Source organism: Doryrhamphus excisus, linkage group LG17, assembly GCF_037039965.1.
Source record: "Doryrhamphus excisus strain RoL-2023G ecotype Guam linkage group LG17, RoL_Dexc_Guam_v1.1, whole genome shotgun sequence".
NCBI lineage: Eukaryota > Metazoa > Chordata > Actinopteri > Syngnathiformes > Syngnathidae > Doryrhamphus > Doryrhamphus excisus.
The window spans coordinates 2622200-2646225 of NC_136373.1; the positions used below are offsets into that span (position 1 = coordinate 2622200).

The 24026-nt window shown below is 42.8% G+C and overlaps 3 protein-coding genes across 18 annotated transcripts in view; 1 reads left to right on the top strand and 2 right to left on the bottom strand.

Annotated features, from left to right (window-relative positions):
* The window catches only part of nid2a (nidogen 2a (osteonidogen)), a 34246-nt gene extending 23136 nt beyond the window's left edge, over positions 1-11110 (bottom strand). For all 14 annotated transcript variants that reach the window (XM_078798139.1, XM_078798138.1, XM_078798135.1 and 11 more), the window contains exons 1-5: positions 10979-11110; positions 6923-7053; positions 4514-4781; positions 3706-3891; positions 3319-3438 (exon numbers count right to left, since the gene is read on the bottom strand). In XM_078798139.1, the coding sequence (XP_078654265.1) occupies positions 3319-3438; positions 3706-3891; positions 4514-4699 (492 nt within the window). In that variant the 5' untranslated portion in view covers positions 4700-4781; positions 6923-7053; positions 10979-11110. The remainder of the gene's footprint in view (positions 1-3318; positions 3439-3705; positions 3892-4513; positions 4782-6922; positions 7054-10978) is intronic.
* Positions 5830-12737, top strand: ptger2a (prostaglandin E receptor 2a (subtype EP2)). Of its 3 annotated transcripts, none has more exons than XM_078798156.1 (4): positions 5830-6332; positions 6947-7087; positions 8458-9416; positions 11006-12737. In XM_078798156.1, the coding sequence occupies exons 3-4, from the start codon at positions 8547-8549 to the stop codon at positions 11279-11281; spliced, it is 1146 nt and encodes a 381-aa protein (XP_078654282.1). In that variant the 5' UTR covers positions 5830-6332; positions 6947-7087; positions 8458-8546; the 3' UTR covers positions 11282-12737. The 3 variants fall into 3 exon arrangements, with proteins under 3 accessions (XP_078654282.1, XP_057941896.2, XP_078654283.1); XM_058085913.2 differs by having other exon boundaries at positions 5854-6332; positions 8458-9359; positions 11006-12719; XM_078798157.1 differs by lacking the exon at positions 5830-6332 and having other exon boundaries at positions 6725-7087.
* Positions 11231-23138, bottom strand: txndc16 (thioredoxin domain containing 16). The gene is given in 20 exon segments (XM_078798161.1): positions 11231-11378; positions 14036-14270; positions 14339-14529; positions 15524-15711; positions 16503-16647; positions 16758-16842; positions 16917-17053; positions 17899-18091; positions 18184-18402; positions 18620-18761; positions 18833-18875; positions 19790-19992; positions 20082-20220; positions 20465-20555; positions 21144-21265; positions 21453-21527; positions 21591-21664; positions 21920-22002; positions 22085-22257; positions 22962-23138. Coding segments are annotated over 18 exon segments (2478 nt in total). The 5' UTR covers positions 22242-22257; positions 22962-23138; the 3' UTR covers positions 11231-11378; positions 14036-14079.
* Between the last annotated feature and the right edge of the window lie 888 nt (positions 23139-24026).

Here is a 24026-nt window from a genome sequence, read left to right on the forward strand (position 1 = left end):
TAGCATAGTAGAATTTTAGCTGTTTTCATAGACACTAATATAAAGGCTTAGCATTATCATGCTACACGTAAGCATGCTAACGCTAGCCGTGTGACGTCATGTTTTCTATGCATTATTTTTTAAATTACTTGTTAGAATTTTCTTAATATTTGGACTTTATTCCCGTAGAATTACAGCTGTTTTAAACTTGATGCTAAAAATGACAAATTTCTACTAATATTTTGACATCATTCTTGTCTAGCGGACCCCCTGGGGCCACACTTTGGACACCCCTGACTTAAGTCTTGAAGTGGAAATCTTGGGACTAATGCTTGAAGGGGGCGGTCTGTCCCAGGCCGACTTGCAAACACAGCCGGGGGGGGGGGGGGGGGGGGGGGGTGTGGGGGGGGGCGTGAAGGGAGAGGAGTGTGAGTTCCCAGATGTGGTGGATGTACGCAGCTGTCTTTCAGCGGGTGCAGACATCTTTCTTTCACGGGGGCGTTAAAAGTCATGCATGCGTGCAGCAGACATGCTCATAAAGCAAACACATGTACTGTGCTGTACAACGTATAGTACTACATATAGTAAATACCCACATGTATATTCATGTACATGTGCTACATCTTTAAGTCATCTTGTGTCTTGTTAATGGCTTAGGAGGACTTTGCAGCTTCCAGCCGGGGCTGGGGGGGGGGGGGGGGGGGGGTTGTGTGTGTGTGCGTGTGTGTTTGACCACAGACGGCTTTGCACCACAGGATCTTTACCTCCCCTTCCCCAGGCGGAGTACAGAATTCACCACCCCGCAGATTTTTCATCACAACACACATTTTTAAAAAATGTTTCCTCCTTAAAATAGGCGGAAAACACAACAAGTATACACCGGGGGTGGGTGTCCTACGGTTTTCCCAGCAGCGAAGAAAGGATGCTACTTCCAGGCTAACGTGAATGATGGCACCGAAGCCGGCAAAAAGGAATATTTTGTTTGTTCGGCAAAGTAAACATAAACAAAATGGTGCACGCTCGCAGACGGTGTCGCTGGCTACGCCCCCCCACAATAACAAACACCTGTGTCAGCTAACGTCTCACACGGCTAGCTGCACTAATGCAAATGCCCCCCCCCCTCCAAATGCCGGGTGGCTCCTTGGACACCCCGATTGACATACTAAACGTTAGTGGGAGTGGGCTCCTCTGCAAAGCAATGGGCGCACAGGAAGCTTTTAGTTGCAGGAAGTACAATTAGCAAGAAGTCAAAGAGTCCTGACCATTTGGTGGAAGACAATGGCAGCGTACACACATCAAAAGCGTCTGATCCCCCCCCCCCTTTCTTCTCACCTTGGCTTTCAGAGGGTGACACACAAATACACACCCACCCAAGTACTTGGGACCACCAGCAAGTGTTTGGTGTTGGAGTCACCGTGTGAAATATTTCAGTGGCTAACAGCTAGCAGTTTCTCATCCTGTCACCGACGTCCACTTATTATGGCGATAAAGTCACATGTCACTTTAGGAGAATAAAGTCACAACATTACGGGAATAAAGTCATAACATTACAAGAATAAAGTCCTAACATTACAGGAATAAAGTCCTAATATTATGGGAATTAAGTGAACACTATGGGAATAAAGTTAACATTATGAGAATAAAGCCATAATATTATGCAAATAAAGTGATAACATTATGGGAATAAAGTCATATATTATGGGAATAAAGACATAATATCATGGGAACAAAGGCATCACATTATGAGAATAAAGTCCTAATATTATGGAAATAAAGTGATAACATTATGGGAATAAAGTCATCGTATGATGGGAATAAAGTCATCATATGATGGGAATAAAGTCATCATATTATGAGAATAAATTGATAACATTATGGGAATAAAGTCCTAATCTTATGGGAATAAAGTCATTGTATGATGGGAATAAAATCCTAATATTATGGGAATAAAGTCATCGTATGATGGGAATAAAGTCATAATATTATGGAAATAAAGTCATCATATGATGGGAATAAATTGATAACATTATGAGAATAAAGTCCTCATATTATGGGAATAAAGTCATCGTATGATGGGAATAAAATCCTAATATTATGGGAATAAAGTCATCGTATGATGGGAATAAAGTCATAATATTATGGAAATAAAGTCATCATATGATGGGAATAAATTGATAACATTATGAGAATAAAGTCCTCATATTATGGGAATAAAGTCATCGTATGATGGGAATAAAATCCTAATATTATGGGAATAAAGTCATCGTATGATGGGAATAAAGTCATAATATTATGGAAATAAAGTCATCATATGATGGGAATAAATTGATAACATTATGAGAATAAAGTCCTCATATTATGGGAATAAAGTCATCGTATGATGGGAATAAAATCCTAATATTATAGGAATAAAGTCATCGTATGTCATCGTAGTTGGATGTATTCCCAAAGGCCAACGTGTGATCCCAAAGGCGTATTTAAGATGGAGGCCAACCCAGCATGGATACGCTTTGGTTGTGTTGCTGATGCAAGTCCACACTGATGGATGGGACTTGTAGAGCAATGCTGACGACACAGGAACGGCCACAAGGGGGCAGCGTTGCATCAGATGGGAACTGACCACACCACCCCCGGGGCAGGTCGCCTGGAATCCACATCCTTAATCACTTCACACATCTAGGACACCCACCCCCGTGACCACCCCCACCCCCGCCCCCGCCCAGCTCCACCCAGCACCTCTGGCTAATCTCCTTCAAAGCCAGATGCTATCAGCCTCCCGGGACAGGCCGTTTATCACAACCCCCTCCCTGACTAACGACCTTCCTCTTCACTTCATAGCAACTCTTTCATTCATTCATTCATTCATTCATTCATTCATCCTCCATGAAGGAACGGCCAATCAGGCCACATTGAAAAGTTTTAACAAAATACGGAAACATACAAAAAACCAGGCGGTAAGGTTCTAAGACATATGGACTGGTTCTGAGGCATGCGGTCTGGTTCTATGTGTGTATCCTAGTGGACCACAAGGGTCCTTACGCCCTGCATGATGTGTGCGTGCTATGCTATGCTATGCTATGCTATGCTATGCTATGCTATGCTATGCTATGCTATAGAAGAAGAAGAAGCAGGAAGTGACTTGGATTGTTGTGGTTTGTCGGCACCGAAAAGGAGGCAAGGACGACCCTTAAAGATGACCTGTGACCTCTTGGAAAGGTCAAGCGGCGGATTAGTGGAGCCCAAACGTACTCGCCCCGAGGCAAGAACACAAAGGATGCGGGAATCCTGCGGGAATTTGCGCTAAATGTTGACTTTTCCCGACTCGGAATCGAACCTTACCTTGTTTGAAGCGCCTTCATTGATGCGTGCGGGCTCTTCGTAGGCGGCCACGTTTTCCCACGTGGCGACCACAGCATAGCTGGGTGTGAATTTGGCATCCGGGAACCCCCGCTGGACTTCCTGTGTGACAGCGTATGAAAGACGGACGACTTGTCAGGCTCTCGGAGCTAGCTAGTACGGACGCTAACGTACAAAGATTTGCACTGAGCATGCATCATCACTAGATAGGACTGCTCTAAGTCTTAGAGCCGGTTTCATGCACAGAGACTAGATAGGACAGCTCCAGCTGAGGCCTGCTCAGGTGAGAAACCAAAGGTCTCCAAAGAGTCCAGTTGCGATGTGTTCAATGACCTGGAAAGATTCCACTTTAAGAGAGTTCCAACGCACCTGCGCCACCCTGTTGAGGACGCCGGGCGTCTCAGTGACCCGGTAGTAAATCTGCCCCCGTCCCCCGCTGGTGTCCATGTCGGCCAGGAAGGGCGCCACCACCGGGAAGTCGGTGGGGAAGCCGTCGTCCACGTACTGCTTCTCCATGGGCAAGTCCTGGGCTGAGATGATTCCGTTGGTGGCCACCTGGACAAAGCCCCGCCCCCCCATGGAGAAGACGTTCACTTCCTGTTTGTGTTTGTGTACACCACGACTTTTTCTCTTGGTAGAATTCATATTTTCACATTCTGTCGTTTTATGGTATTTATTTTCCAACTATTTCAAGTTTCTTGCTGTCAATTTTCATGGAATAATTATGACGTTATTCTATAATATAATAATAATATATATAATAATTATTATAATATACATTAATTTGGACTTTTTTCTCATCAAGTCACATTTTTTTCTTGAATATTTCAATCATTGATGCTATTTTCCTGCATTACATCACAACATTATTCTGGTAAAATAGTGAAGATGACAAGTGTTTTCTCCAAATGTTCCCATTTGTTGCGTTTCCTTGGGAAATGATATTTTTGAAAATTGCGCGGGGGCGGCGGTTTGGTTTCCCCGTGCATAAAGATGCCGTCCAAATGGAATAAAATGGAGCAAAGGTTGCTCCGCGTGCAACATGCGGAATAAAGACAATAATGACATGCTATGTGAGATTGCAGAGGGATGGCTTTTTTTTTTACCCACATGGGAGCTCCTGAACGCATCACCAAGTCCAGACAAAAAACCAAAGAAGAAGAAGAAGCCGACTTACATAGAGGTGTGAGAAGGGGGTATCGTAGAAGTAGAAGGCTTTGGGCAGAGATAAGACTTTGGAGGTTTCATCGTCCCCCTCCTCCAGCAGGGAATCTCCAGCGGGGACGCCGTAGGGGAACATGCGGGCCCCCCGCAAGGCCGCGGCCACGCCGCAGCACAGGCTCACCAGGTACACGGGCCACATCGCTGCGGAAGAAGAACTCCAGGAGGACTAGGAGGAGGAAGAAGTCATCCAGCTCCAAGCAACACGGCCGCTTGTACTCATACTGGCGGAGAGGAGGGAGGAGTTACACGCTGGGGGGGGGGGGGGCAGCAGTGGGTGGCGACGCTCAACATCTGGCTCCACTTAAGAGGAAATAAATACATCTCTATTTATTTCTCTCATTATTGTTACACCGCCATCACAGCCAATGTAGAACCATCATGCTAACTAGCATAGCCGCTTCCACCTTTCGTAACAACACGCGTCTTCTGCATAAATATACAGACACTTTATGTACACTTTATTCCAATAATATGATTACTTGATTCCTATTGACTTTGTTCCTATAATACTATGCCTTTATTCCCATAATATGATGACTTATTCCCATACTATGGCTTTATTCCCTTCATATTATGACTTTATTCCCATCATATTGTGATTTTATTCCCATAATATGATGACGTTATTCCCATCATATGATTTTATTCTCAGCATGATGACTTTATTCCAATAATATTGTGACTTTATTCCTATTATATGACTTTATTCCCCTAATATAATGACTTTAGTCCATCATATGATGACTTTATTCCCCTAATATAATGACTTTAATCCATCATTTGATGACTTTAGTGCCATAACATTATGACTTATTCCCTAACCTAATTTTTAAAAAATGTCAACTTTATTTTGTTTTGTTTCTTTAAAAAACGAAAAATAAAATGTGTGGGCACCCAAGATCTTTTAGTAATTTTGTTTTGGCCATTATTAGTTTGTGTTGTTGTTATTTAGCATTATTGTTAATGTTTTATTTTGTTGTAGTGTTGTTTAGAAAAATGCAATTGTGCGTGACTTTTGCGCCTCCTGGTGTCCGAAGCAGTGCAGTGCAATTATAGTAATATTATAGAAATATAGTAATAATAACAGCAATATTACTAATAATTCTGTATTATTGGATGTGTTAAGTTTGATTGCAAGACGTATATTTAGATATAGATATATACATAAATTCCACCACAATGTACACAGCTATAAGAAGAATGTGGCGAATGTTGTCACCTGCAGCGACACGGACAAACACTAGGTGGCAGCAGAGGCAGCGATATACATACTAATGGCAGCCAAACGAGCAGAATGTCATTTTTACACTTAATAAAATCAATAGTTCATAATAGAATGTAAACATATAAAGACAACCAGTGAATATAATTACGGCAGACGGTTGAACCGCAATGGTTGAACAAAGGCTACTGCGTTTCTTGATATCACATAACCGCCACAATCAATCAACTCATCAATAATTCACCTTCACGGGTGTGCGCGCGCATGCGCGCGGGGGGCACTCTTTCCAAGTATTTTCTGGTTAACTCTTTCCGCTGACCTCTCAGACCGGAACCTTTACAAACCTCAGCGCGCTAACGAGCTCACGAGCCCCGGAGAGTCGTCCACTTTCCCGCCTGCAATCGGGACTCACGAGTACTCGTCTCTGTTATGACTCGTTCACGCACGCTCTTGCTACCGCTAGCTACATGACAAACCAGGGTAACCGGGTAACGTGCATGTGCGCTCTGTGACGGGCGGTTCGAGTGAATCGAATACCCGATTGAATTCAGTAAGTGAATCATTTCATCAAACGAGACATTCTTGTTTTTGTCCTATTATAGGGAGCACGTTTTGGTTCGGCGGCTGCGCAGTACAAGCTAAAATGGCATTACAGCGTGTGTGTGTGTGTGTGTGTGTGTGTGTGGTATACAAATGTGCCATTTGTCAGCACTTTAAGCGCCCGCCAGGCCCTCAATAACAAATGTGTTTACGAGCAGAGCCGACGAGGGGATTCGCGGCTTAAAACCCTCGATCAATAAGGGAATTATGAGCACAGGACAGCCAGGACAGGACAGTCAGTTCACTTCCAGATGATGGAAATGTCATAAAGATCATATTTCAGTCAAAACAACACCTTCTAATCGCTGCAAGGACTAAAAGAACACCAAGGACCACTTCTAATAAATCAATAAATTAAATTATTGTGTTCTTATGCTGGCTATAATCTACAAAAAGTTGCATTTTAATTCATACTTCATAAATAATACATTAAATAATGTAATTAACATCAACGGAAATGAATCTAAATGACCTTTAGACCTGAAATAAAGACATTATGAATGATAATAAAAGCTGAAAGAGTGGGCGCGGCTCACTCACATGACGTCACCCCCTCCCTGCCAGCCCGCCTGCCAGCGGTCCGGGTCCATCAGGTCCTCTCATGTCTTGATGCGATGATGCGGTGAGGCTTTGTCATCTCCTCCTTGGCTTCAGGATGTCGTCTTCTCCATCTGGAATGACGAGCACAAGTCACTCTGACCCCTGGTAACGACATTTTTATTCTTAGTCTCCATGTTCATATCTTGTGTGTGTGTGTGTGTGATTGGGCAATATTTTTCCTGTGTTGGGGGAAAAAAAGCCCACATGTACACAACTTCCTGTTGTGAGAAAAGCTTAGAAAGCTGTCCATGTGCGATACGCTCTGTTGCAATTCAGCAGCACACTGCTGTGCTTCATCTAAGTAGTACTACAAGTACTTGGAGTACACATTTGGACCTAAAAGACAGGGACACGGACCACTTAGTCCATGATTGAAGCTTTTTTTTCCTTTTTTTTTGCAAGGAGGCGCAAAAAAACCCTCAAGTCTCCAGGAAAACCTCATGAAGAATTCACTTTAGTCTTTTGATGGGCCCTCACAGCACATTAATTATGAAATACCAACAAAAAATGGAATTTTACAAAAATGGAGGGAAAATGGTTGGTAATGTATGTAAATGAGGTTGAGAAAAAAATAGTATTAAAAGTTATGCTTAATAGTGGAGATTTGAACCCGGGGTCTTTGCTCCAAAGTCTAGATTGCTATGTCAAAATATTATGGGAATATAATCATAATATAGTGAAAATATTACAGGAATAAACTCATATCACGGGAACAAAGTAATATTACAGGGAATAAAGTCATCATATTTACGGGAATAAACTCATCATATTACGAGAATACACTCATCATATCACAGGAACAAAGTAATATTACGGGAATAAACTCATATTACGGGAATAAACTCATATCACAGGAACAAAGTAATATTACGGGAACAAAAGTCATCATATTACGGGAATAAACTCATCATATTACGGGAATAAACTCATATTTATGGGAATAAACTCATAATATTACAGGAATAAACTCATCATATCACAGGAACAAAGTAATATTACGGGAACAAAAGTTATATTATGGGAATAAATTCATCATATTTATAGGAATAAACTAATTATACGGGAATAAACTCATCATATTTATAGGAGTAAACTAATCATATTACAGAATAAACTCATTATGGGAATAAATTCATCATAGTACGGGAATAAACTAATCATATTACAGAATAAACTCATTATGGGAATAAATTCATCATATTTATGGGAATAAACTAATCATATTACGGGAATAAACTGATCATATTACAGAATAAACTCATTATGGGAATAAATTCATCATATTACGGGAATAAACTCATCATATTATGGGAATAAAGTCATGATACAGCGATCACATGACATGAGGCTTTGCTCCTTGATTGTTACCATGGAGGAGCGATCCCGTTAGTCGGCTTTGTACGTCTACCGTAGACGGCTAATCGCATTCCAGTGGAAACACGCCAACAGTGTCGGTATCTTCTGTGTTCGAACAGGACGGCTGCTGACTTCCCGCCATCTTTTTGATGCCATCTCGGAACGGCGGAAGCGTTTTTTCCGGACAAGTCGGGCAGGGTGTTCCGGCATGATGGAGTCCCAGGACCAGTGCCACAGCAAACACCACATGGACTCGGGCGGCAGCCCGGCCATCAGCGCCGTCATGTTCGCCGCCGGCATCCTGGGCAATGTGGCCGCCCTGGCCATCCTGGAGATCCGGCGCCGGCGCCGCACGGGGGCAATGACCGGCCACGGCCGCACGCCGTTCCAGGTCCTCATCACGTCTCTGGTGGTGACGGACCTGGGCGGGACGTGTCTGATCAGCCCGCTGGTGCAGGTGTCGTACTCCGGCAACGTCACCCTGGAGGGGATGACGCCCGCCACCCACGCCGTGTGCTCCTACTTTGGCTTCAGCATGACCTTCTTCAGCTTGGCCACCATGTCGCTGCTCTTGGCCACGGCGCTGGAAAGGTGCTTAGCCATCGGCCACCCCTACCTGTACAGCCGCCGCGTCACTAGGAAGTGCGCCTACGTGACCATCCCGGCCGTCTTCCTGCTCTGCGTCACGTTCTGCCTCCTCCCTTTCCTGGGTTTCGGTAAATACGTGCAGTACTGCCCCGGCACGTGGTGCTTCATCGACATGAATCCGGAGAGGACGGAGGACAGGGTCTACGCCAACCTGTACGCCACCGTCATGTTGCTGCTGGTGCTCGCCGTGGCAGCGTGCAACGCCTTCGTGGTCTACCAGCTGCTTCGCATGTATCGGCGCCGCAGGATCGGCCAGGGCTCCGTGGCGGCTAACGTGCGGCCCAACCCCGCATCCTTGGCCGAGGAGGTGGAGCATCTCATCCTGCTGGTCTTCATGACCGTCATCTTCATCATCTGCACGTTGCCCCTCGTGGTGAGGACGCACGACACCTACTCTGGCCTAAAGGAAGGACTGCCGCACCCTTTATTGGTCAGGAGCCTACCGTACCGCTTCCGTGCCGCTACCGTAATGCTTCCGTACCGCTACCGTAATGCTTCCATACCGCTACCGAACGCTTCCATACCGCTACCGTATTGCTTCCGTACCGCTACCGTAACACCACTGTACCACTACTGTAACGCTTCCATACCGCTACCGTAATGCTTCCGTACCGCTACCGTATTGCTTCCGTACCGCTACCGTAACACCACTGTACCACTACTGTAACGCTTCCATACCGCTACCGTAATGCTTCCGTACCACTACCGAACGCCTCCGTACCGCTACCGTATTGCTTCCGTAACACTACTGTACCGCTACTGTATTGCTTCCGTACCGCTACCGTAACATTACTGTACCGCTACTGTATCGCTTCCGTACCGCTACCGTAACACTACTGTACCGCTAACGTAACGCTTCCGTACCGCTACCGTAACACTACTGTACCGCTAACGTAACACTTCCGTACCGCTACCGTAACACTACTGTACCGCTAACGTAACGCTTCCGTACCGCTACCGTAACACTACTGTACCGCTAACGTAACGTTTCCGTACCGCTACCGTAACACTACTGTACCGCTACTGTAATGCTTCCTACCGCTACCGTAGCACTACTGTACCGCTACCGTAATGCTTCCGTACCGCTACCGTAACACTACTGTACCGCTACCGTAATGCTTCCGTACCTCTACCGAACGCTTCCGCACCGCTACCGTAACACTACTGTACCACTACCGTACCGCTTCCATACCTCTACCGAACGCTTCTGTACCGCTACCGTAATGCTTCCGTACCTCTACCGAATGCTTCCGCACCGCTACCGTAACACTACTGTACCACTACCGTACCGCTTCCATACCTCTACCGAACGCTTCCATACCTCTACCGAACGCTTCCGTACCGCTACCGTAACGCTTCTGTACCGCTTCCACACCGCTACTGTACGGCTAGCCACACACAATTTCCATTTGCTTCCACAGGGTCAGATGTTCAACAATTCATCCTTGAAACCAGGAGGGGCGTCTTTATTTATTATTATTGATTGATGATTTAATTATTTAATATACTTTAATATAACAGCATCTTTTTGTGGAGGGGGAGGTTCTTCTTCTGCTTTTTTACTGTAACCGTTACAGGATTAGGGTGAGGTTATACTGTAATAGGATTAGGATTAGAAGGTTAGGATTAGGATGAGGTTTTATTATAACAGGATTAGGTAGGATTAGAGGGTTAGGATTAGGATTAGGGTGTGTTCATATTATAATTTGTGCTGTCCATGGATTGAAACATTTGATCACAATTAATCGCATTTGTCCATAGTTGTCCATAGTTAACTCAGAATTAATCGCATTTAATCAATAGACAGCCCTAATTATAATAGGTAATATTATAATGGGATTAGGATTAGAGGGTTAGGATAAAGGTTAGCATAGCATTGAACTAGGAAGCCCTGCTGGCGTGATAAAGAACATATCCACTTTCTTCTTCCTTTGTGGTAGCATAGCATGATGTGTTTTTCAATGTGCTTTAGAAATAAACCTTGACCTTGACCTTGACCCCGCTGTGGTCGGCTTCCAGGTCCGCGTGTACATCAACTCGGCGGGGGCACGCAAGGAATCGCACCGGCTGGACCTGATCGCCCTCCGCTTCATCTCCGTCAACTCCATCGTGGACCCGTGGGTGTTCATCCTCCTCTCCCCCGGCGTGCTGCACTTCTGCTGGGCCCACGTCCGCAACGCTCCGACCGGCTCGCCCGAGGCCCGCCACCTCCGCAAAGATGGCGGCGTCAGCGTGGAGCTAGCTCGGCCACCGGCGGACAACACGCAGCCGAGTGCGCCTGGAGAAAGCGTATGAGCGCAGGGTTTGTTTCTCGACCTCGCCAAAGCCTTCCAGACGTCCACGCTGATGGGCTGATGTCATCTTTGGGGGCGGGGGGCATATGTGGGGGCACCTTGGGAAAGTACCAGAAAACATTTGCAGTCAAAATACTCATTAAAGTCATTTTGGGATTATAAACACTTAATATTAGGAGGAAAATCTCATTTTAGGATCACACACACGTGAAATGAATATAAATATTTAAAAATATAGATTTTTCCTAAAGTCGGAATATGATTTAAATCTAAACAACTAAACTCAATGTTGGAAAATGAGCTTGAGGACAAAGTTGTAATATTAGTGGAATAAAGTCACAATAGTACAAAACCAAATGGAAAAAGAAATGTAAAAAATATAATTTTATGACAATGATAATACTATGGGAATAAGTCATCATATTATGGGAATAAAGTCCTCATATTATCGGAATAAAGTAAAAATATTTTAAAAAGTTATAATATTAATGTCAATATGGGAATAAAGTCATGAGATTATTGGAATAAAGTCAATACATGGGAATAAGATCATCATATTATTGGAATAAAGTCCTCATATTATGGTAATAAGGTCATCATAGAATGGGAATAAAGTCATCATACAGGAATGATGTTCTCATATCATGGGAATAAAGTCATCATACAGGAATGATGTTCTCATATCATGGGAATAAAGTCATCATACAGGAATGATGTTCTCATATCATGGGAATAAAGTCATCATACAAGGGGAATAAAATCATAATATTACAAGAAGAAAATTGAGAAGAAAAATAGAAATAAATGGACTTTTTCCAGTTTATTCCTCTAAAATGAAAACATCAATTATTGTGACCCCCAAGTTTTGCTGCTGTTTTTTGTTCTGGAATTTTTTCTTGTGAGATGCTATTTTTCCAATGCAGGCACCACCTGCTGTTAGCTAGCCTGGATGCTAACATTGCTGGACCGTCTTCTTTGTGCCGCTCATCTGTGACACGACGCCTTACTCTTCAAACTGTGTAATTGTTGAAAGTACTGCAAAGTACTGTGCTGTACAACATTTCTAATCACATATTATATTTAACATGAAGGAAAAAAAGGTTGTTCTGATGTCATTTTGGGAAAAGGAGGGTGGGAAAAATATTAAGAGAATATTATGGGAATCAAGTCCAAATATTATGAGATGAAAATTCACACAAAAAAACTACAAATATTTGGAAAATTCCCTCTGAAAATATCAGAAATGTGACAAAAGAGTTTAATTGAAAGAGAATAAAGTCATATTGTAAGCATAAAGCTGGAATATTGTCAGGGAGGTGTGGCCGTGGGCGTCCCAGCATGTATGCGGGGATGAGTGACGGCCTGTCAGGCTAATGAAGCATTAGCGGGACCAGACACCCCCACCTAACCCACCTAACCCACTTTACCCTCCCTCAATGCTCATCAAGCTGCTCCGTGTGTTGCATCATCAGGAAGGAAGGACATAGACAGCATCTATCTCATCCTGCCAAGGATGCTCCCGGCAGCCTACATACTAAGACCACGTCTTCACCAGAGACCACCTCCCCCACCAGGGGGGGGGCAACGTGCGGCCCCAGCAACCTCGAAAAACATCACTTCATGAGAACATACATACTTCATAATACTTCATGAGACATAGCATCCAGGCCAAATACTCAAATTCATATTCAATAATACCCTTGGAAAAATAGGATTATATCACAAATACACAATTATGTTGAAGAAAAGTCATCATATGATGGGAATAAAGTCACCATAGTACGAGCATAAAGCCACCATATGATGGGAATAAAGTCACCATAGTATGGGAATAAAGTCATCACATGATGGGAATAAAGTCATCATATGGTGGGAATAAAGTCATCGTATGGTGGGAATAAAGTCATCATATGGTGGGAATAAAGCCATCATATGGTGGGAATAAAGCCATCATATGGTGGGAATAAAGCCATCGTATGGTGGGAATAAAGTCATCGTATGGTGGGAATAAAGTCATCGTATGGTGGGAATAAAGTCATCGTATGGTGGGAATAAAGCCATCATATGGTGGGAATAAAGCCATCATATGGTGGGAATAAAGCCATCATAGTATGGGAATAAAGTCATCATATGATAGGAATAAAGTCATCATATGATGGGAATAAAGTCATCATATGATGGGAATAAAGTCATATGATGGGAATAAAGTCATCATATGATGGGAATAAAGTCATCATATGATGGGAATAAAGTCATCATATGATGGGAATAAAGTCATCATATGATGGGAATAAAGTCATCATATGATGGGAATAAAGTCATCATATGATGGGAATAAAGTCATCATATGATGGGAATAAAGTCCTTATATGATGGGAATAAAGTCATCATATGATGGGAATAAAGTCATCATATGATGGGAATAAAGTCCTCATAGTACGGGAATAAAGTCCTCATAGTACGGGAATAAAGTCCTCATATGATGGGAATAAAGTCCTCATATGATGGGAATAAAGTCATCATATAATGGGAATAAAGTCATCATATGATGGGAATAAAGTCATCATATGATGGGAATAAAGTCCTTATATGATGGGAATAAAGTCCTTATATGATGGCAATATCTACAGGTGGTTTCCTTGTTGATTGATATGTTTGGCCAATAAAAAGCGGCTTTGGACATGCTAAGACGTATTAGCTAAAGCCACTTCTTATTTATAGCAATATGAAAATGTGCACCAAGACGGGAACTGACCTGGACTTGGGCTCGGTCAAGTCCTCCACCAAGGATTCTCGCCATCAGAACTCAGAGCGGTCCGGCACTCGGAAGGAGGAACGTGTCCTTTCATCCTCAGAGGTCGACTCGGCCGTGTCCGCCTCCTCTTCTTCTTCTTCTTTGTGGTCTTCCAGGCCGGGTTCCTCCTCATCCATGACCTCCAGGAAGTGGTAGAAGTCCACGGTGGGAGGCCAGTCGTCTTCCTTTAACATTCCTATACACCAATTTGCACTTTATTCCCACAGCGAGTGGGAGCGTTCCCACGTAGACGTGGATTCTTACCTGCAGGAGATTCTCTGGCGTCCTCCACCCGCTGCAGCCAGCCCAGGACGGAGGGGGCCAGGATGGGGGAGTAAGGCGGGTACTGGTACACCTGGGGTCCGCCGGGCAAATGGGTGAGAAGCAGAGCCGGCAGGGGGGGCATGGAGCCCAGGTAGGAGTCCAGGACCAACATGGCCGCTGGGGTGCGCCCGCTGCAACACACATTTACAACAATAAAAGGTGCAAAGTCAGGACTTTATTCTCCTAAATTCACTATTTGATTCTCATACAGTTACTGGAATAACACTGGGAATATAGCGACAACTTTATCCTCGTAAATGGATGACTTTCTACGAGACAGTCCCTCCCTCTAGCTCAAAGTAGGTTGGGATAGGCTCCAGCATACTCCCACCCGAGTGGGAATAAGCTGCATAGAAAAAGGATGGATGGAAGACTTTATTCTCAAAATATTCCGGCTTTATTCTCGCTTTATTTACAAGAATAATGTAAATTTATGAGAATAACATTGTAAATGTATTACTTCATTCTTGTACATTTATGACTCGGTATTGTCATAAATGGAAACCGGAATAATACTTTATTACTGTAACTTTACAGGAATAAACTTGTAAGTTTACGGTGTTATTCTCATAAATTTATGGGAATAAAGTCTTTATCATTGAAGTTTTTCTCCTGCTTGTTAATTACTTTATTCTCACTTCATTTACTAGAATTAACTAGTAAATTTAGGATATGTAAATGCACAACTTTTTCCTCGAAAATGTACTACTTTATTCCGGTAATATTCCGGCTATGTTTATGAGAATAAAGTTGTAAATTTTATGACTTATTATTATTATTTTTGTACATGAACGCCTTTATTCTGGTACATTTATGACTTGATAAGCTCATAAATGTATGACTTTGTTCTTGTAATATTCTGGCTTTATTCGCGAGATTAAAGTTGCCACTCTAAGACTTTATTCTGGTAAATTAAGGAGAATAAAGCAGTGAAATCTACCATTTTATTCTTGTAACTTTACGAGGATAAAGTCCTGAATGTTTGACTTTACAGTCATAAAAATGCAAATGTATCGCTGTAATATTATGTTGTATTATATTGTACTATGACTTTTTTCCATATATTTCAACTTGCTGAAAAAGTGTTGAGATGGCAGCGTTACGCTAGTAAGGGTTTTGCCGTACAGGTGGATCCAGCAGGCCAGGTAGCGCTCCATCCTGCGACCTCCCGACTCCAGCGCTTTCCTCATCTCCCCCACCAGCGCCGTGTTCTGCCTCCGCCCCGCCTCGTCCTCATCCTCGCCCACAAAGAGCAGGAGGAGGGCTTTGCCCCGTCCCAGCAGGGCCGGCAGGCTCTCCACCGTCACTTCAGGCTCAAGACGCAAAAACACCTTCTATTAGTATTATTAGTATCATGTTCGTATTATTATTATTATCATCATTAGCTCTCCTCATAGTTTTATGACTTCAAAAACAGATTTTTTTCCCTTCTGGAATATTTGAACTCTATGATGCTTACTTGACATGATTTATTTCAAGCTTATTCTCGGAAAATTTGGACTTTTGCTTCAGAATATTTGCATTTTATTTTTTAATTACTCAATTTTCTTTGCCTAACAGTATGATTTTTTTCTCATAAAATTACACCCATGTTTCCTGTATATTTTTTCTAAATAAAATTGTATCTTGTGTTTTAAATAGTAAACTTTATTGCCATAATATTATAATTATAATAATAATATAAGATATGTTACAATTTATTGGGTTTCTCATGTTCACACATTTTTTTTTCTTAAACATTTCAATATGCCATTATTTTTCTTTCTTTTTCGCTTTTTTTTGTCCTCAAAATATTTTGACTTTATTATCATAAAACCTGTCAATTTCCTTCTGCTATATTGTGACTTTATTCTATTCTCAGACTATGATTTTTTTCTACTCATAATTTCATTACATTTTTATCAAATTGCAGCAAATTTTTTTAATGTTAACGATTGTAATATTATGACTTTATTGCCTTAATATTATAACCCCCCCCCTTTTTTAAATACATTTTTTTCATGCTTGGCATGATTTGTATCTGATCAAATATGAACTGATGTAATATTTGGACTCATATGCTGATGACCTGATGCGGTACGTCATCCCATCACACCCAGGTTACCAAAGGATGCAGCAGCGCCGCCTCGATGCGGGACGGCAAGTCCTCCACGGAGGAAGACAAGGACAAGACGGAAGCGTGGGAGTGCCCCCATCCCCAGCGTGGAAACAACACGACGACAGGAAGCTCCACGGAACGCTCTGCGGCCCTGCACACACGTGGGAATATCCCACCGTTCACTTTATTCTCCTAAAATTCCAGCTGATTTTTCTCCATTTTGAATTTTCAACCGTGTCAATCGTGATGGTGGAGCTTTACCATTCCCGCGCCAGGCCGTCTGTCATCAGCGCGCTCAGCACGCGCCCTCGTAGCGCCCTCGCCGCTTGCTCAAACGCCGACACGCCTGAAGGAGGAGGAGAGAGAGACGTAGGCATCACATGACACCGAGCCGTGCCGCAACGCCGCCCGCCCTCTTACGTGAGTGTGAGCGCGTGCTGAACAGTCCCAGCATCTTGTGGGGGGTGGAGCCCGTCAGCGTCGGGTGGGGCACGCCGTCAAGGAATGATGTCACTTCCTGCGGGGTAGAGAGCACACCGGGAGACGGCGCCAGGCTCCTGGGTCAACACAGACACAAGGATTGGAAACGCTTCATATTCACAGAAATATTCATTTCATTTGAGTAGCACAACATTGAAATATTACACAAAAAAGTCACAATATTTTGGGAATAATGTCTTCATATGACAGGAATAACATCTTCAATTTATGGGAATAAAGTGGTAATGTTATAGGAATGAAGTCGTCATATTACGGGGTGGGAATAAAGTTAAATTCTTATGGGAATAAAGTGGTAATGTTGTGGGAATAAAGTGGTATTATTACAAGAATAAAGTTGTATTATTATGAGAACAAAGTGGTAATGTTATGGGAATAAAGTGGTAATGTTATGGGAATAAAGTGGTATTATTACAAGAATAAAGTTGTATTAGTATGAGAACAAAGTGGTAATGTTATGGGAATAAAGTGGTAATGTTATGGGAATAAAGTCATCATATTATGGGGTGGGAATAAAGTCAAAATGTTATGGGAACAAAGTGGTAATGTTGTGGGAATAAAGTGGTATTATTACAAGAATAAAGTTGTATTATTACGAGAATAAAGTGGAAATGTTGTGGGAACAAAGTGGTATTATTACAAGAATAAAGTTGTATTATTATGGGAATAAAGTGGTAATGTTATGGGAATAAAGTCATCATATTATGGGGTGGGAATAAAGTCAAATTGTTATGGGAATAAAGTGGTAATGTTGTGGAAATAAAGTGGTATTATTACGAGAATAAAGTGGTAATGTTATGGGAATAAAGTGGTATTATTACGAGAATAAAGTGGTAATGTTGTGTTGTAGAGAGAGAGAGAGAGAGAGAGAGAGAGAGAGAGAGAGAGAGCGAGAGCATCTCACAGCAGGATGAAGCCAAGCAGCGCCTGGCATCCCAGCATTCCCGTGTACTCCTGGGGGGGTTCCAGGGGGCGGAGCAGAAGCACGCTGGGAAAGGCAGTGACGGGTGGGAACGCGGCGGCGGGCGGAGACGCGCAGAGGTGACTCCATTCCCCGCAGTCCACCGTGCTCATGTGTACACCTTCAACACCGCTCCCTGTGACGTTCGACACCATCATCAGCAATACCGCTACTACTAGTACTACTAGTACTACCAGTACTACTAGTACTACCAGTACTACTACACACCTGCCAGCGTGTCTGCCACTTCCACGAAGGCGCTGTGGAAAGCCATGGACACGGCATCCCATTCCAGGTAGAAGAGCAGCACCTGGAGGCCGCTCTGGGCCAGGGCGGCGGGGAAGCGTTCGGCCGTCAGCCGGCTGACGGCGTTGCTACGTGCCCCACCTCTTCCTCCTCGCTTTTCGTACACGCTGCGTGAAACCTCGTCCTCCAACTCCAACCGCCCTGCATGACAGCAACATCAACACGAGGGTCGCGGGGGTGCCAGCCAATCACAGGGCACAACCATTCACGCTCACATTCATACCTATGGACAATTCCCATCATTCCCATCATATGATGTCATTATTCCCATAATATGAGATGTTTGTCATAATGACTAAAAATATATGAAGATGTTTTGCTTTACTTAGCAAATGTTAAAATATTAAATGCATTTTACCATCAGACATCAGATCTTCATCCATGTTGTCCCCTCCACCTTCCTGTTCCTTTTTGTCTTGCTGCATGGCTTCCTGGTGATGAAGGAACATGTCCAACAGCTCATCCAGGTCGGTCAAGGTCAAGTACTTGACCTCTGAGCTCTGGGAGGCAGACATGGAGTGGCTATGAGAGGCGGGGAGGTGAAAGGAAGAATGGAGTGGTGTGACTCTACCTTGTCTGATAGTCTGTAGGCCACCTCTAGTTCATCACCTGACCTTCTCCTGGGAACACATACACACCTTCCTAAACGCTTCATCACAGTACCACGGGAATACTGTCATCATCCTATCGGAATAAACTCATCATATTATTGGAATAAAGTCAGAACATTATGGGGATAAAGTGACAATATTATGGGAATTAAAGTCATCACATTATGGGACTAAAGTCATCATATGATGGGAATAAAGTCAGAAAATTATGGGAATAAAGTCACCCTATGATGGGAATAAAGTCATCATATTATGGGAATAAAGTCAGAAAATTATGGGAATAAAGTCACCCTATGATGGAAATAAAGTCATCATATTATGGGAATTAAAGCAATCATATTATGGGAATAAAGCCATCAAATTATGGGAATAAAGCCATCAAATTATGGGAATAAAGCCATCAAATTATGGGAATAAAGCCATCATATTATGGGAATGAAGCCATCATATTATGGGAATAAAGTCAGAACATTGTGGAAATAAAGTCACCCTATGATGGGAATAAAGTGACAATATTAAGCGAATTAAAGCAATCATATTATGGGAATAAAGCCATCAAGTTATGGGAATAAACCCATCATATTAGGGGAATAAAGTCATATGATGGGAATAAAGTCATATGATGGGAATAAAGTCAGAACATTATGGGAATAAAATCACCCTATGATGGGAATAAAGTGACAATATTATGGGAATTAAAGTAATCATATTATGGGAATAAAGTCATCAAATTATAGGAATAAAGTCATCAAATTATAGGAATAAAGTCATCATCAAATTATAGGAATAAAGTCATCATCATATTATGGGAATAAAGTGACAATATCATGGACACAAAGTCATAGTATTATGGGAATAATGTCATCCTATGATGGGAATAAAGTCATCCTATGATAGGAATAAAGTCAGACCATTACGGGACTCAGGGTTCTCTTGCTTGTCTTCCTTACCCGTGCACGAGCACCAGCAGGGCGAGGCCACGGAGCCTCCAGGCCAGAGCCTCGGCCGCATCCCGGTCCCAGCGCTTCCCCTGGGGACATGAGAAGAGGAAGACCTGGGGGGTCTGCTGGTAGGGCGAGGGCGGGCCCGGAACATCGGAGGGGTCTTCGTAGACTTCAGACTGGTGACGTCCAAGAGTCAACATTTCGAGATGTGTTGCTTGTCTTTTTGCTGTGTGTGTGTGTGTGTGTGTGTGTGTGTGTGTGTTACCAAGAGCGGAGCCTCCATGAGCTGCAGGAAGGTGTGCAGGCTGAGTGCAGACAGAGGAGTCCTCATGGGAGTCAAAGGGCAGCGCTCGGACTGGGAAGACACGCAGTGGAGGAACCAGACCCCCCACGCTCCCACGACACTAATGGAAAGAGCGGAGGAGATCTCAGCAGGTCGTGACGACACCATGACGCGACGACACCATGACGCGACGACACCATGACGCGACGACACCATGACGCGACGACACCATGACGCGACGACACCATGACGCGACGACACCATGACGCGACGACACCATGACGTGACGACACCATGACGTGACGACACCATGACGCAACGACACCATGACGCGACGACACCATGACGCGACGACACCAACCTACCCCAGTTGCTTCAGAACCGGACCCCCCGTGATCAGGATAAACTGGTACTTGGACCCATACACGTACGCCGTCTCCATGATCCATCTGTGCTCTAAACACACACACACACACACACACACACACATACAATAATCATGACTTTATTCCCATAAGATTTCTACTTTGTTCTCATGATATTGCAACTTCTTTCTTGCTGGAGTATAACTTTTTTTTACTAATATTTTGACTGTTTTCTCATAAAATTTCAAATGTTTTTTAACTTAACTTTTATATAAATGAGATTTGGATGAAAGTCATAATATGGGAATAAAGTCATTATATTACAGGAATAAAGTCATCATATAATGGGAATAAAGTCCTGATATAATGGGAATAAAGCCATAATGTAATGGGACTAGAGTCATCATATAATGGAATAAAGCCATAATGTAATGGGAATAACGTCATCATATAATGGAATAAAGTCATAATGTAATGGGAATAACATCATCATATGATGAGGGAAAAAGTCATATTATGGGAATAAACACATGATATTACGGGGAATAAACACATGATATTACGGGAATAAACACATGATATTACAAGCAGACAAGTGAGGAAGAATGTTGAAATATTGAAGGAAAAAAAGGTGTTGACTAAGTGAGCTTGGTGACTGACTCCACCAACGGAGCTGTACCTTGCGTCCCCAGACTGCTGACATAAGCCAACACCAGGTCCTTCTTCCCCCTGCACCTCTTCTCCATGGCCAGCAGGTCGGCGCCAGAATGCACATACTTCACCTCCTCTCGCAAAATGGCACTGAAGAATAGAGAAAAACACATAAAAGCATCAAACAATAACAAAAATACATATAAATAAGAAATACAGTTACAAAAAATAAAAATGACCAAGAATCACATTGAACGACAGAGTTGAGGAACTACTGCAGAAAGACTAGACAAAGATCCTCTATAACAGGAAGATGGCTGTCTTTCTGCTGACTTACAAGAGGACTTCAGAGACGATGGAGTTGACGTCAAACACGGTGTCCAGATCCAAAGCGGCCAGCTCCTTACCCCCCCTTCAAAAGAGACGCATCAGGAGTGAGAAACAAACAACAAAAACCACCGAGTGTGCTCGGTACCCAAAGACAAAGGCGGCGTTTGGAGCCCTCGCTTTCACGCAGTGGGACGGAATCATCTCCTGGTTGCACTTCATCTGCAAACACACATACAGTATACATATATACTATATGAAATACTACACAACTCACCAGGATGTATCATAGCCAGGAGCCAGCAGCAACGTCTGTGAGCGTGCATCATTTTCAGTTGTTTTCATTTTGCAACTATTTCATTATGACTTTATTCTAAGAATATTGGACTAGATAATCTTATTTTCCAAAAACAACAACTTTATTTTGCTTTGTTTCTCATAATATGAGAAGAAAGTATTCCAACTTTATGCTCCTACCTTTCCCACCAGGATGCCATACTCCTGCAGAGCCTGTGCAGACTTTTCCAACTCCCCCAAGAAGAGAGAAATGGTTGGAGAGGCTGAAGACAAAGTAGAGGAGACACATATGATAATTATGATTATTGTTATGATTAAGGTTGCATTGCTCCAGTGGAGACGCACCTTGACTCTCAAAGTAGATAAAAAGCATCTTCCCGGCGTTGAGTTTCTCATAGAAGTCCACCGTGGTGAATTCAAGCAAAGGGCCCGACGTGTTGAAAGCGTCTGCGTGTCCGCCCCAGTGCATGCACAGCAGGGAGAAAGCCACACGCGCCCACATGGTGGACCACCACACGCTGCAGGGACAAAACACACAACACAACACACTGCAGCCATCATGCATCTCTTTGTGAGACCTCTCACACTGACACAAATATGTTTGTGTTTATGTGTAACATTAGACATTACATCCAAGTCCAAGTCCACAAAGCACATGTAGACCGGTTAAGCTAACTCCTATGCAACCTCCAGCACCCTTGCAAGGGTGTAGAGCTGGTCCAGTGTTCCGGGACCGGGACAAAAACCGCATTGGACCTCTTGAAGCAGAGGTTCGACCAACCGTTGTTCCCTTCTCTCCAGCACCCTGGAATAGACTTTACCAGGGAGGCTGAGGAGTGTGATCCTTCATAGTTGGAACACAATTATGGGATTATTTTTATTATTATTATTATTATGGGAGTAAAGTCTAAATTCAAGAAACAATACAAGCAGTTGATGTTTGCTAAATACAAGGATGAAGAGTCTTGAACCAGTCATGATGTGCTATATATATCACTATATTGACACTTACTATGGTACCCATTATGTCTCGTACTTCGGTATGTGACAAAAAAATTAAAAAAATAAAGTTTTTCTTATATATAATTTCTTAGTATGTCTTTTTATATCAAAGTGACAGTTCTACAAAGTTCTATTCTCCAGTATCGCTGGTGACATTAATTAGTCACGTGGTCTCTTTCCAAATGATTTATATGACATATTGGTTTGATGTATTACCCACCTGAGAATGTCAACGTAGGTCTCTCCCGGTGCAGAAATAGCAACAAATTGCAGTTAAGAAGAATAACATGAAATACATGACGCTATCAGACGTCCTACCGAAGGTGAAAGTATTAACAAACAGTGTTCTTTGGGCTAACATGCCAAGAAAGATGCTTGTTTGTATGCTAGCCGCCGCTCGCATTGTCAAGTCAGTTGTAAGTCAAGAGAACTTCCGGCTTGGGTTTTCAAGTTAAGGTGTTTAATTGACGAAACCAACGTGAAAACGGCGACACATTCTTTTTCAAAGAAAAAAAATATAGATCAACATTATAAATAACACTTGATACCACCACGTATTAGTTTCAAACCTGACAACAATCTGTGAAAGTTTTTTATTTCAGCTTTTATTTTAAAGTACTACTCGCTTTTTCAGAATCGATGGTACAATTGGAAGGGGTCCGAATTCTGGCCAATCACCGCACTGAGGAGGCGGGGCGTTGTTGGGAGTGGGCGTGTCTCACGCCTGATTCGCCCTGGTGGGGAAAAAAGTCCTGCACTACCACACCGGCTGACGGCTGTCCCCATTTATACTTTCAATTGTTTCTCTTAAGGCAATATGCAAGGCCAAAGCCCAAGTCCAGGTAACTTTGCCACTTTCATATTTTCTCAGATATGCTAAGAAATTATATATATATATGTATATTGTGACTATGGGGTGTTATTTCATGTCTAGAGAGCTCTAATGATGTTTAAGTGTACACAGAAGGTGGTAAACTGGTTTATTAAGCTTAATATGTCTTATGTCTACTATATTGGCTAATAGAAGTTTAAATGTCACTATAGGGGTGTTATGTCATGTCTACAGAGCTCTAATGATATTAAAAAGTGTATATAGAAGGTGGTAAAAAAGGTTTATTATCCCCAATATGTCTTATTATGTCTACTATATTGGGTAATAAGAGTCTAAAGATCACTATAGGGGTGTTATGTCATGTCTACAGAGCTCTAATGATATTAAAAAGTGTATATAGAAGGTGGTAAAAAGGTTTATTATCCCCAATATGTCTTATTATGTCTACTATAT

Bases quoted from the DNA above. Each gene is read 5' to 3' on its own strand.
- ptger2a (XM_078798156.1), top strand. From the start codon at position 8,547: ATGATGGAGTCCCAGGACCAGTGCCACAGCAAACACCACATGGACTCG. The intron at 9,417-11,005 runs GTCAGGAGCCTA...GTCGGCTTCCAG, and splicing joins GACTGCCGCACCCTTTATTG to GTCCGCGTGTACATCAACTC.